The 14,921-nt window shown below is 38.7% G+C and overlaps 1 protein-coding gene across 2 annotated transcripts in view; it reads left to right on the top strand.

Moving 5' to 3' along the window:
• The first annotated feature begins 7,563 nt into the window (after positions 1-7,563).
• Positions 7,564-14,921, top strand: part of l3mbtl3 (L3MBTL histone methyl-lysine binding protein 3) — a 64,509-nt gene continuing 57,151 nt past the window's right edge. Inside the window, exons 1-4 of one of the 2 annotated variants that reach the window (XM_088909580.1) lie at positions 7,564-7,633; positions 9,932-10,035; positions 12,113-12,224; positions 13,239-13,392. In XM_088909580.1, coding sequence (XP_088765706.1) covers positions 9,934-10,035; positions 12,113-12,224; positions 13,239-13,392 — 368 coding nt within the window. In that variant the 5' untranslated portion in view covers positions 7,564-7,633; positions 9,932-9,933. Of the gene's footprint in view, positions 7,634-9,909; positions 10,036-12,112; positions 12,225-13,238; positions 13,393-14,921 lie in introns of both variants that reach the window. The other variant, XM_088909581.1, reaches the window with a different exon arrangement.

Below are 14,921 nucleotides of genomic sequence, written 5' to 3' on the forward strand. Positions count from 1 at the left end.
CTGGCTGAGAAGAATGACAGCTCATTCATGAGGTCGAAACTCTGGAAACCCCCAAAATAACAACTGAGACCCCATAATGCCAATGCAGAATTCTTAAATTATGGTAACTAACAATATAATATGAATGAGGATATATAGTGGATGGAACACATAAGACAGAAAGGAAAGTGCCAAGTAAATCTTTAGTAATACAGTATGTTCTCATTCATTCAGCACTAAAGCAGAATCCTGAATCTAGGTGAGTGTGGGCTTGCTTAAGGACTCCTGGGGTTAGAGTCGATGTAAAACTCTGTGACTTTAGAGGAGCAGTGCTTCAGATTAAATGCCTTAACTGGGAATTTTATTCTATGCAGCTGGTTATTTGAATTATTTGGGGGATTACTCTAGGAGCAGTGAATAATGCTACAGTATGTAAATTGAAGGAATGGCTGGAAAACATTTGGTGCTAAACCTGCATTTTGAGGAGGTGGTGTAGGAACCAGTGGCAAGTCGCTCACTGTGTGCAGAAGTGTAGTCAGTAAGAAGGGATGGCTGTTCCAGATGAGAACAGATTCTGGCTCCTAGAGCAACCCCAAAGAGCACAGTGTCTAAGCACAGTGTGTGGTGCCAGTGAAAAGTTCTGTCGTCAAAAGATGAAGTACAGTCATTACAGAAATGATGCCCATTGTCAGCTCTGCCTGAGCCACAGCTGAAATGTGGACACCAGACGAGAGCTGTGAATGAGAAGCCTGGACTCGATGCTTGGAGTGGCTGAGAGGGCTCCTGCTTAGACACTGGAAACAGGAAAGGCGAGGGGAAGGAGACAAGAACAGAGACAGGGCCGGTGCCCCAGTGGCGTTGGGTTGAATATTTCGACAATGAAACAGCAAGCGATGCAAGACAGTGCAACTGCCTAGGGTGTGAGCGATGCGGGGACAACAGCAAGCAAGTGAACGACAGCACAGCTGCACTGGCAGCAAGGAAGAGAGGGCTGTGAACAAAAAGCCCAGACCTCAGGCTGAATGATGCCGTACGCTCGGCCCAGGGGAGGCCACATGTCAGCGGCCAGGAGAGCAAGGACGCACTGGAACCGTGGGGAGCGAAGAGATCAGAAGAAGCTGGAAGCATGAAGCAACTGGTTGTTTGCATGAAGTGTGTAGAGATGGAGATGAGAGAATAATTCTGAGCTGCCGCACAAAAGGGTGATTCGATCCCTTTTTAGGATATTTGTATACAAATTGCAGTCAAGTCCATTATATCAAGATTTTTTTTAATGAAAAAAATAACCGCACAATGTTGCACTGTAAAGTACTGTACATATCTAGTGAGAGAAAATGCAGAATAGCACCATGTGTAACTGAACATCTTTATTCATTACAATTTCACTTCTTTTGGGATTCCCATTGCATAGTAGAAAGAAAGGCAAAAGAAAGGATAGACATAATAATAATAATAATTGCTTACACTTACAGTATATATTTTCTGGACACTCCACTCAAAGCGCTTTACAGGTAATGGAGATCCCCTCCACCATCACCAATGTGCAGCCCCACCTGGATGATTCGCTGGCAGCCATAGTGCTCCAGTACTCTCCCCAAACACCAGCTCTCAGTGAGGAGGAGAACAGTGATGAAGCTATCATGCCCAGTACACCTAGAGGGTGCTCTACTTTCCTCCTGTTCCTAGTTCCCTGTGATTATTCTTGTTTTTCTGTTGTGTCTTGTTGTGTAGCCTGTTTATTTCCTGCTTCTGCTCTGCTACTGGCTCAGCATTGACGTTCGGATGTCCTGAAACCCGCCTAGCACTAGGTCGCCCCAAGTCCGCTACCTGAGGGCATAGGTTTCTATACAGCATTTCCTGAACAGCTGAGCCCGGGCTAACCCCCGTCTCGCCGCTACACATAGGGTCTTTTCGCTCTTCTGCCATTCCACGGTTTGTCCCTTCCGACATCCGCGACAGAAGCCAGTTCAGAGATGGGGATTATTAGGAGGCCAAGACGGGTAAAGACCATGTAAGACAGGTCAGAGGGCACAGGTTTGTGGAGCTTTAAGAAGACGAGCTGTCAGTTCAATAGCACAAAGAAACAGAAGGAAATATGGAGACTCACACTGTATGTGCATATAGGCACTTGTAAACAGATAAGAGACAGAAGATGGCAAGACCAACTGTTGCCAGATGTGTGAGAAAATAACGCTTTCCCATTTGGGTTTACTTTTAGATCGGCTGAAATCTGTAGACTACTGAGATGCTGGAAGCTTCTGTTTCTCTTGAAGCAAGCGGAAGAAAAAGAGAGTGTCTTTATTATCCCCGGCGGGGAAAGTTGTTAAAAAAAAGACAGACATCTCTGTACTCTGATAGGAATTTAGCACTGACTTGTACAGTAGCTCGTCGATTGAATCATGTCACAGTAGCAAGGTGACTGCACGTTGGCCAGGATTATGGAAGGGAGAGGAATACGGTTAAGTTGATCTTTTCTACATCTGTGGCGTATACCGCCTTTCTGGCTTGTGAAGCCTTCTTATTGTCCATGTCTGAATGTGCGTTTTGCCATCTAAGTAGGATAGCAGGAAAGTCACTAATTGGTTAAAAGACCACATTGTTTGAATGCCAGCACATACAGTAAGGAGAAGCCATGGAGCATGCCACAGTAAGGTCTGTCTCTGGCAAAGGCAAACTCTAAAGATGAAAATGAAAAGTGTGTGTTTTTTCTACTTTCATTTGGCTTTTGCTTTCAAAATAGTTGGACTTTCATAGCTTCCTGAGTCAGGTGTTGGGTATTGTCTGACTCCAATAAGAGCAAATGCTGAATGTGAAAACACATATGCAAATGAGCAAACAGAAGTGTGATATGTACAGTTTACATAGGATGTGGGCAAGTTTAGGTTGTAGAAGTTCAAGTAGGGAGCTGCATCAGCATGTGTAGGCTACAAAGGAACAGGTAAAGGTTTATTCCATGCTGAAAGGAAAAGAAAAGAGACACAACGTTTTGGCTTTGGACTGACTACGCATATTAAAAAAGCAGTTTCAATGCATAATCATACACGATAATATAACTGTAACGATTACCGTTGGTAATAACTGCATGGAACAAGCATGTGACAGAAAAGGGAAACTAAATATAAGGGGTCAAAAGTGTAATATCAGTGGGCTGTTGAGAAATGTTTGTGCTGGATTTCGTGAGTGCAACAGTGCAACAGTGGCCCACACTCATTCATCGGTGCCTGTGACATCACTAACACCTGACAGGCCACCGCGCCCGTCTGGAGGGGCCACAGTGGCTGGTGGTTAGAACACCAAGGCAAGCTAGGGCTGCAGCTTTGCCCTTTTAAACAGCACTTTATCGTCTGTAGGGTGTTGAGGAGCTGGATATCCTCCAGCCTCCACAGTATGACAGACAAAAGTGCAACCTGCAAAAGCCCAAATGTGCTGAAATCGGGATGTCAATGCCAAAGAGATAGACATTGACTGGAGACTGAACTCTGTTCTGTCTTAATTTAATATCTGTTCTGTGGCTTGTAATCCAACACCCAGCACTACTGGAGACGATAAAAGAGTGGGAAAGTATGAGAAGACACAAAGGCGTGTCTGAGAAGTCTTTCTTCGTCCAGCCTGCCACTGAGACATTCAAGCAAGCTGACCCATATGCAGCCTGATGAAGCTCAGGTGATTAATGCAAAAGGGGAATAGGATAGTTTAGGAAGCAACTCATTGTAGTCTTTTGAGTTGCTTCACTGGCTGCACTGTATGCAGCCAATTGCCGTTCTGAAGGAGAAGGCTGCGAAGGATGTTTCAAAAGGATACTTGGAGGTACCCATTTATAGAGGTTATGGAATATGCTAGCTGATTAAAAGAATGAACTGTGAGCTGCAGAAAGCACTTCTAATTATCTTTGGTTAATAAGGCTTTGTTTTAGATTTGGTTTTGGCAGCAAAAAGGAAAAGTGGCATCACAGTGCTAAACAGGAATTTACAGTACAGGAAACAGCATAAAAAATGAAGTGTAACCGATAAAATATACAAAATAAAACTTAACAGGAATGTCTGGGCTTGAAAAGATCATGGGACCTACAAATACAATTGAATCAGATGAACACAAAAAAAAACAAAACACCAGCCTATCTAATTGTTAATGACTGGATTGAAGCCTTTTAAGTGATTATTTAAAACTAGTCACTTCAAATGCAAATACAGTGAATATGTCTAACAAATACATTAGCTAAACTGTTTACTGGATGTTCTATGAAAGCTTTTTGACATTTGAGATCTATAAAAACAGATCAATGATCGAGACTCTGGTATATTTGTAGGTGGTAACAGTAATATTGAAGTAACATTGATAAATATGCAGATGATGTAAAAGTAAGTGGAGTTGAAAATAAATTTCAACAATGCAAGTCAATTTTGAGGTACTATTTGGATAATGTGAGGCACTATCTGGAGAATGTTTAGGTACCTGTCAAAAGAAATTCAGACTGGATAAGTGCAGGTTTGTGCAGACAGCAATAATGTATTGTCTAAGTAATGAAAATTGTAGGTGGTAATGGACAAGAAGCGAAGCAATGAATGGAAAATATCTCGGAATTCATGTTGACTCATTACTTATGTATTCTAGAGAGTGCAGTAAAAACAGCAAAAGCAATAGTAAAATGGCTGGTAAAAATCTGGGTAATATACTGTAGTTAAAGGCATGTAATTTACCATGTAAATTTAAGATCTCACTTTGAATATTTTGTTCAATTCTGGACACTGTAGAAAAATATTGCTATTCTAGATGCGGTAAAAAAGGACTACATCGTGGTCTGGAAGGAATGTCATACTTGGAGTGATTAAGAGAGCTGAGTGTTTGATTCAAGTGTTCAAAAAGCTGAAAGGAATTGACCAAGTCAGTACAGGGTACTGTATGTCTTCAAGATTACCAACATTGTAAGGAACCAGGGACACAAGTGGAAATTAACTTTAGGAGCATATTGGACAGAAAAGTGAAGACACTCCTTTACATAGGGGAATATGGGAGCCTGGTGCAAGCTCCCTTGCCAAGATATTGAAGTTAAGCCTGTGGGATTTCTCGATGGAATTCCTGGCTCCTTATGCTATTGGCATCCAAACGTTGAGAATGGGTCAAATGGCCTCCTGGCATTAGTAACCTTTCTCATGTTATTACGTCTCTGCAGAGTTTCTTCTTCTTAGAAGAAGAACAAAGTCCAGCACAAAATGAATGTTCAATGTGATATCAAAAGCAGAATTGAATGCACATCACCAGATAAGAGCTCAGCACCATCGTCACATCACAGAGAATATTTTAGGAAGGAGATTCAAGCAGAAACCAGTGAGGAATTGGGAACTGAGCAGAAGTGAAATCAAAGTTCAGATAATGTTGGAGTTAAAACATTTATACTTCATGAGGAATAATGTCACCCAGGAATCAGATGATTTATGAATGTTTATTGAGTAGTTCAAGTATAATAAATGACTTGGTATAGTATAATTACCCACTTGGTAAAGGAGCAGCCCCATGGCCATAAACATACTGTAGAAGACTCAGGATGCCATTTCAGGGGGTTAAACCAGCTGGAAAAGGTGGAAATGGGATAGAGGAGAGACACATGAGACACAGTGCAAAATACAGTACATCTTTCAAAGTAAAAATTGAGTGTGATAAGAAGCAAACATTGGGAAAAGATTACGATTTAAACTAGGTGAGATGGACTTCTTGTAATCCCTACCAAACGTCACTTATGAATTTCCATATGATATGCTGTATAACACATTATACTGAGATAAAATAGCACAAATACTGTAAAACTACAGAGCAATCACCATAAGCTGCAGTAAGGAGGAGCAGTTAGGATTGTGAAAGAGAAGGTCATATAGTATGTTCAAGTCCTAGGTGCAATGCTGCTGTCATACACTTGTGCTGACTGTACTGCGTGAACAAAACTCAAGAATGTAACAGGAGTCCATTATGTAGAAGAGGAAATAAGTCGTAACCGAATAAAAAGTGAATGTGCTTTTCCACCAGTAGATGAGGCAGAAATAGCAAGCCGGAGGTAGAATATTGTATTTCCCAAAAATCTTGATGATATTGTCCGTGGCTTGATTGTCTCTGTGGTTACTTGATTTTACAGTATGTGTCACCGTGGAACAGTGCAAACAGCTACAGCTTCATGTTCAACAGCCTAGGCTGGACAGAAAGACCCATTAAAGAACTGAGAAGATTAACAATCGTTTTGAGTCTTTTTCAGGAGTCTGTTATATACAGTAGCTCACTCTCCTGAAAGTGATCAGCATCATCTACACTGTGACCTACTGTATACTTTGATGTGCTCCATAGTATAGGACAGCAGTGATTGATTTTACCTAGCTAATTGAAGAAATTAGGAATGATTAAAGAGGAAAGATTAACGAACAGCAGTGTTTTCTGCAGTACTGCACTGTACTGTATGTCCCATCACCTCGTGCACCTTACAACCTTAAAACAAACTGCCTTTTCCAGGCACCACAGAGAAGTCAGGATTCAAAATATTGAATAAGGGACACTGAACAGCCATCTAACTAAGTCACATGTCTGCCCTCTTTATCTTTAGTCTCTTTTCCACAAAAAAACTTCGTCTCTTAACAACATGCACTGACAGAAAACGCATGTAAATCTTAAAGACCCTATCTGGTTTCAAAATGTTTCTTTTTTGTTTAGCTGAAAATGTTTTCAGGTTTATCTTCCTCTGAAGGGGTTTAAAATCCTACATAATTATATCCTCACAATTATACTGTATCGCTTGTCCGACCATTCATACTGTATTCGTGTACAGTATGTTTACAGAAACAGCCAATATATTGATACTGGATCGATATGAGACACGTTCGTTATGAACTCAAGAGGATATCTAAGCACCTGCTATGAAGAATGACTAAAGTGTTTTAATTTGATCGAATCCGGAGACAACGGAAAAAGCACCGCTCGATATTGTAAATCAACATTATATTAACATCATCAAAGTGACACAGTATTTCAGCTTCTTAGTGTTGACATTTTACTTCGGGGGTAAAAAAATACTTTCGTACGGATGTTTTTTTACGTTTCCGTGTCGACATTAATAAATCTTTTATTTATGTACAGCCTCACTTGCGTTCATTCATTCGTTTCGATGTATCCAGAAATCGATTGAAACACTGCAATAAAGTACAGCGCATGACATATCTGAAGTTATACCTTTAGGTTGTAATAATTAGTCATTATTTTAAAAAAAGACGATTACGTATAGTACGAATTATTTCAAAACATCTGATTTAGTCTGAAAGGTTATTTTAAAGAGGGAATAATTTCCGCTCACTTACAAGCTAGTATATTTTGAGTAACAAAATGGTAACCGCTACTACTCATAACGAAACAAATAGAAATTTGATTTCCCAAGTGCTACATCTGCACAGCATAGTTTGCGATCCAATGACAACTATTTGTATTGACGTCTCTTTGTTAAGGACAACAACAGTAAACTACAAGTAGATGAACAGATTTCGTATTTTTTAAGGCTGGCAAAACTTCGGTATCATGTGTTATAGGCTATTCTGCAGCTCTTATACTGGCACTCGCTCGTCTCTCCGCTCATGCGCATTGAATGGTGTCTGAGCAATTTGTCAGTACTCGTGAGAGAATTTGGGTAAGAAACAGACAAATTTAAACAACAATACTTTTAAATCAATATGTTTGTGCAACAAATTCTTCCCTACAGTTAGGTGTACGGGACTATCTTTTACTTTCGTTTTAGGTTTGCCGCGTTTTAATTAGCCTGAAACTTAGAAATAAAGTACAAATCGACTGGACGTGTCATCAATAATTTTAGCCAGGAAGAGGATTGAGTGTGATAGAGCATGAAATGAATTACACAATAAAATTACAATAAAAGTAGCCCAGAAAATTATTGCTTACGATGGAAGTCATTGTTGGCTCCCATTGTATTTTGCAGGAGACGACAATTTTATGATTTATTTGAACTCTTTGAAGAATAATGCCAGCTTTAGAGCTATTCCTTCCTCTGGGTGAGAAACAGCAGAAACTGGGCGCTGGGAGCAAGAGATAAAGAGGGCAAGAGATAAATATTTAAGCCACCATTTCTTTTCATTAGGCTTTATAGTAAGTAAAATTATATTTTTTTGTTTGAATGCAACGTGTCTACGGGCCTGTGGATGAGAATTATATAGAGTATATTCCAGTTCCGCCATTTTGGGAAACTGCCTTTAAAAACACATTAAATAGTATCAGAGAAAAGAAAAGTGTTTATCAGCTACGGACCTCAGTTCATTGCATGATACGCGTCTTGCGTGGGCATGGTCATCGGTAAATATGAAGCTCCTAGTTTCGCAAGTGAAAAGAAACAAAGTAATTTAATATTAAACTTGCGCTGAACTGTGTCTTATACACCGAAAAAAGAAAAAAAGTATTTGAGGAAGAGATCTAAAAATAAGTATAAAAAAATCCCCAATATCGAGGAAAGGAAATTGACAGCAAGATGAAAAGGAATACATGAACATGAAGTGTTTGTCTTTCGCTTATGCGTTCATTATAATAATGATTACCTTAATTATAAAATACATAAGTAATCTTATTATATTTGTCAGTTTTTGTGATGACAGTTTTTTTTATTCTTTTCATTTTGGTTTTGCGTTACGTATCTCACACCTTTACCGTGAAATGAAATGAAGTCTGTTGAATTCGTGATCTATGGGCCGTTATTGTTCCTATACTGTACGTATTGTAATAAAACGCCTTGGGAAAGCGCGAAGAAAATGTAGATTCTTTCAATACCATTAATGAAAACACATAAATCTAATAGAAGACTTCAGCTTAGTCAGATATTTCTGTTAGTATTATTTTTTTTCATAGTTAAAGCAAATTTTAGCACGTTGTTCGCATATTATGAAGCGTATATATGATAAATTTCATAACTGAAATTACTAAATAAAGTCTTAAGGTGTAACGCACAAGTAATGGATAATCTTATGAATTGTATTGCTGTTTGATGAAAACAATCTTTTATGTATCATGAATTATGGTCTATAATATAGAAAATTTGTCTCCATTTTTTCATTGTCATTTCATTGTTAAATTAGCTCTCGAAAGTTTCAAGCGCAGAATTATATTAACCTGGGCAACGGTGACCTCTAGCGGTGTATAAATGTCAGCGTTTAGGTAATTTTGTCCTTTTAGATGAGCTATTCTGCACCCATCATTAACAGGTTTGAATATACGTAATTATATACTAAAAAAAACAGCATCTCATTTCCCTCGAAAGAAGGAAGAATTACATTTTAACCTAAGGAATAGGACTAAATAGCATGAAAATGTGACATCAGAAAACTATACAAATCCAATTTATCCATCCATCTGTTTTGTAAGCACTTTGTCCAGTTCAGGGTGACAGGGGAGCCAGAGCCTATAGCAGCAAACAATGGGAACAAGGCAGGATACACCCTGGATGGGACACCAGTCCATCACATGGCACTCACACAATTTTCCCAGATGCCAATTGACTTATCAGAACAGGTTGGCTTTTGACTGTGGGAGGAATATAGAGGAGCCTATGATTGTGATGGAGGCACATAGCAACAATTAAACATTATTTCCTTGTACATAACAAATATAAAATTTTAGATTTAAATCTAGAGACAGGCTGGGTAAAAAAAAATCCCTGCATTTCCCTGAACAAATTATTTAAGTTCCGTTTTAATTGTGTAAAGCCTACACTATTTGCAGGTTTTGTCTTACTTCGCAAAATTAAAAACATGTTTCCGATTAATTGCATAAGGCCTAGAAAGAAGTTTTGTGAATACAGCGGCGCTTGGCATTGGTGCGATTTCACCTTTCTGTGCTGAGGGATCCATGTCCCGTTGTGATCTGTAGGAAGAGGCTGTTCATTTCCCAAATGGTGCTTTTCAGGGTGCTGTACTTTTTTTAAAAGATATGGGAGAATCGCCTGCGAGTCTGGGAGCTCAAGACTTTGATGTTTACAGTGCAATGGACTGGAAAGATGGAGTTGGGACTCTTCTAGGAAGTGAGCTGAAGGTGAGACTGTCGGGACACCCAATTCAGAATGCCTAGTTTTTTTAACTCTTGGATTTTGAATGCTTTGTTTTATCTGGCCTTCCTTTATTGAAGCATAATAAGTAGCAATCATTTACTGAATGTTGTACAGATTTATGAATGGGAAGAAATATGTTGGCATTGTCTGTCAGAGACCAGGCAGGGACAATGCTAACCAATGCAAGCAAATAAAACTGATAAAGGAGATCTAGCAGGTACATCGAAGCCCCTTGTGAAAGTTGAGATGGGTCACTGTAACAAGGAAATTACAAAAAGCAATGATGAACTCCTGGTTCATGTTATATTCTTCTCTACACATTAGCTCAGAATATATTTTCCCAGGAGGTGCTGTAGCAGCTTCAGATAAAGGGTCAGCCATAAGCAATTTCATAGTTTTCCTTTTTTTTTAAATACAGTTCTCCGAAGACGTCTCATTTTTATGAACACAAAGGGCCACATTTTAGTACAATGAGTACTGTGTGATCAGTGGTCTTCAGTAAGTGAAGGACTTCACCTTTGGTGAAACCTAACAGTTACACATTTTGAATTCTATTAATTAATTTTATTATTAGCAGTTATTTGTAGGGTATTGTAAGCTATTTGCCAGGATCCGATCTTTTTATATCATTTTTTATCATGATTTTGGGTGTTAGTACTGTATACTTGAAAAAATACTCAAGACTCTTCTTATGGTGTTCTCTAATTATAAACTGGTGCATATACATTTTAATGTCTCTAATTTCATATACAACTTAATATTTTGATCAAACCCTACAGTAAATGCTCAAACTGAAGACTTGTAAGATAAGTTACGGTAAATGTCAGTTAAATTAGGTAGAAAAAATATGTTGATTGCAGTATTCAGACCCATGAACACGATATTTGGTGGAAGCAAATTGTGCAGCAAATATGTCTGGGCCCCTACCAGCTTTTCCCACTGGATGTGTGCAGTGTTTGCCCGTTGGTCACTTATGGACAGCAGTTATCAAGTCTTTCCACAAGTCCTCAATATGATTCAAGTCAGGACTTTTATTGGGCCACTTCACTTTCTTTGTCTTAAACCAGCGCAGCGTAGCTTTGGTCTTGTGTTTTGGATCATTATCCTACCGAAAGGTGAGGTTTTTTGTCTTTCACAGACTGAAACAAGTTTTCTTCAGTATTTTCCTGCACTTGACTCTGGCCATATTTCCTTCAATCCTAAGAATGTTTCCAGACGCTGCTGAGGAGAAGCACTGTCGTAGCACCGTGCTTGATTTCAGAGATGCTGCTGACTGGCTGGTGTGCTGTGTGGGTTTTTCGCCACATGTAACACAGTGAAATTACTGTGCACCAAAAAGTGACAATCTGTCTGCCTTGTCTGCCCAGAAGGTGGTTTTGCCGCAATTGTGCCTTATTCTGTAAGTGCTGGGATTTGAGCTGGGTTTGCCACTCTGCCACACACGCCAGCTTTGTGAAATAAGATAATTGGGAAATGACTGGGATATTCATGATCGATGCACATTTTCTCCCCTGTCAGCCGTGAAGCTCTGTAGTTCTTTCAAAGCTGGAAATTGGCCTCACAGTGGCCTCCCTTACCAGATGACTTTATTTCTGACTTTCTTTGAAAGCTGCTTAGTATGCATGGTTGGATTTTTGCTTGAATGTGACTACCTGTCCTAAGAAATGTACAGAGATAGTTTGTTGAGTTCTGAAACCATGTGAGCTATTATTATTGCACACAGGCAGGGGCCTCTCAATTAACTGTGAGGCTCATTAAGGTATGTTTATACAACTAAATTAATTTAGATTTGCTACAGCAAAGGGCTGGAATACTTACGAAGTCATCACTTTTCTGTTTTTCTTTCATATGACTTATCTGTTTACTTCTGTTTGTTTTTTTGTGTTTTTAATGTGTGGAGTATGTTGTATACTAAACAAATATTAATTACATACTGTATGTGAAACAGTGTCACAGAATATCTACTGTACCTGTGTGTGGCAGGTGGAGATCCCATCTTGCTGGTTAAACTGTTTCCAATTAAAGCACTTTCTCTCTGTTTCAAACTTTTTCTCCTATTAGTTTCGTGTGAATGAATTTGGAGTTTTGGAGGTGATCAATGACGAGACTGAAGTGGAAAGTGTCAAAAAAGCACATGCTACAACAACGTGGGCTGTACCCACTGCACAGGAAGGCAAGAGTGACACTTAATATTTTAAAAATGTAACCATTTTCACTAATTGCCTGGATCTGGACCTGTACATTGCAGAAATTGTGATTTTAGAAATACCAGTGAAAGGCACTGAAAGCAAAACGTGAATGTTTGCTTGATTTGTGGTGTATTCAGTGATGTGCCCTGCAGTTACGTGAAACAAGAACAGCATAAACAAAAGAGGATCAAGAATATTTTACTGTATTGAAAGGTGCTAGACTAATGAGCAAGAAAAAAGATGGAAAATTTCCTTAGAGTGGGACATTGTTTTCCTATTGAAGTCTCCAAAACCACTAAGTCTTACTCATTTTCAATAACGATACTGTATGTGTAAACTAAATAGTAATAGTAAAGTCAAATTAACTGAACATGAACACTGATAAACACTTTGTAAAACATATTTTTTTACTATGATCCATTTACAAAAAAAGGTGAGCGACTTCTCCCTCACTTCTTTTCTTTGTTGAACTTTGTACCATATGGTATCAAATTTGACTGAGTTTATTGATTGAGATTCACATATTGAATAATACTTTGTTTTCAGAAACAGCTCAGTTGCAATTAGGAGCAGACAACCTTTTCTCTTGTAATATCATTTAAATATAGGAAACAGTATTTTTAATAATACCATCTTTGCCAAACACTCTTTCCTAAATGTGTGTGAGAGTGTTTCCAAGGAAAAGCTTACAGTAGTTTCCAAGGAAAACTGTGCCTTTGCAGCTTGTTAGTTAGGTTATAGTATTAAACACCAATTGTTTAAGGTATACAAAACTGAAATGCTGAGACCAGTTCAGTGTGTGGAGTTATTCTTTTTTTTCTGCTTAAATTAAGCATAGTTTACTAATATATTAAAAGGTACTGTTGTATTTGAATTGTTGTTTTAAGTTTTGGTGTAGAGATTTACAATTTTTTACCACTATTGTCACAGAGGTACAAAATCAGACTGAAAAACATAGGTTCATAGTGAAACTCATTTTACTTTCTACCTCTTTCTAGCTTTTTCAGAAAGTCGGACAAACATAAAGGAGGAAAGGCCAGTGACCAGAGGAAACCTGCGCTGTGCACACTGTCATCAGATTGGCTCACCACAAGACTCTCATCCTGATGGAAAATTCTGCAGTGAAAAATGTTTGCAGCAAGCACAGGAAAAGTAAGCTGAGATGAGTGATTTTTATTGCTAAGGGACAATACTTACATTAGTCTTAAAGCAAGTCACCTTTCTTTGGATCATGAGTCATCATGCCCGTCTGGGTTGAAGCTTCAAGAGTATGCATAGGGATAGACTGCTGCACACCTCAAACTGAGGGCTGCCTATACCGACCGCAGGCAAACCAAAACTAAATGAAAAAATGTTAAGAGATTATTAATATTAATAATGGGTGAAATTTAACACAACTAGTGTTATAGTTATATTTAACATTTGTTTTAATTGTTATTAATTTTGGTACCTGTTGCTCCTATTGCTTTCATGAGCTCTTTTCAGTGCTGTTGCGACATTGCTTTCTTTTTGGCACCAGACTGGTACAGTACTTGCAGAAATCTTCCTAATGGCAGCACTCAGGAGAAACATCATGAGCCTCTGATAATAGATCCATTCATTCCAGAAACAGATTTATTTCCAGAAACAAGAACAGCATATACAGTACAGTACAAAGGAGGATCAAGTATAATTTACTGTTTTTTAAGGTGCTAGACTAATGAGCAAAAAAATGATGGAAAATGCCAATCATTTTTGGCATATAAAAACATTTAATTCCAAGCTTGTATGGTTTATCCTTTAATGTTCAATGTATGGTTGTGGGAGCCTGGGACAAGCTATTCAGCCTCTTTGATGAAACTGATACCTTTCTTCAGGAGCCAGCTGAGATAGATCTTTGAATCAATCGTGATGTGGGCTGAATGACACCCTGTCATATGTTATATTTTTTACCTTCAGTTTTTTAGATTTTGACATGGAACATTTTAACATTTTACCAGAAGGATTTTAACAATGCAAGAGATTTCACCTTCCTCCCTCCTCAGTGGTCTCCCCTGCTCTCCCCAGACCCCACTGCAGTCACACCTGCGTCAGTCTTTCATTTATTCCAACTGCAGCTTTTCTCCAGATCCGCAGAGTCATACTGCTGTTATGGCCTTATTCACCCTGACAGTACAAGGGTATTATGTCTCTGCAGTATGACAACCATTGCAGTAGAGATTATGAGCTGGGGGCCAGAGCTGTGCTGCAGTCAAACCAACAAGCCAGATTTTCCATTGACACTCCTTTGGTTGAAGTCATGAGTCCCCATTAAGTACTGTTGCAACACAGCTGGATCCAGTGGTATGTTTCCTCTGGTAGTTCTGGACAGTATGCGTGTCAGGTGATCCTAAAAGCTATTAACATCTGTGCCCTCCCAAAACATGTGCATGAAACTGCTAAGTACGTTTCTTACCTTCTTATAATTTCTTACTTTTCTCCATTTTAGTTCAGAACTCACATTTTTTACTAGTAAATGAGTATCTTCCTTTTTGACTCTCTGTATTTTTTAACTCTCAAGTTACACCCATTCATGCTATCCAAATTGAAAATATTTGTGTACCAATAGGATGAGGTGAATAAATGTAAGCAATTTCAGTATCTACACCACAGACAGACATGGCCAGATATTTAATTTTGTGGTTTCCGGATGTAAGAAGTGC

The sequence above is a fragment of the Atractosteus spatula genome, chromosome 2 (assembly GCF_055471065.1).
Source record: "Atractosteus spatula isolate fAtrSpa1 chromosome 2, fAtrSpa1.hap1, whole genome shotgun sequence".
Taxonomy (NCBI): domain Eukaryota; kingdom Metazoa; phylum Chordata; class Actinopteri; order Semionotiformes; family Lepisosteidae; genus Atractosteus; species Atractosteus spatula.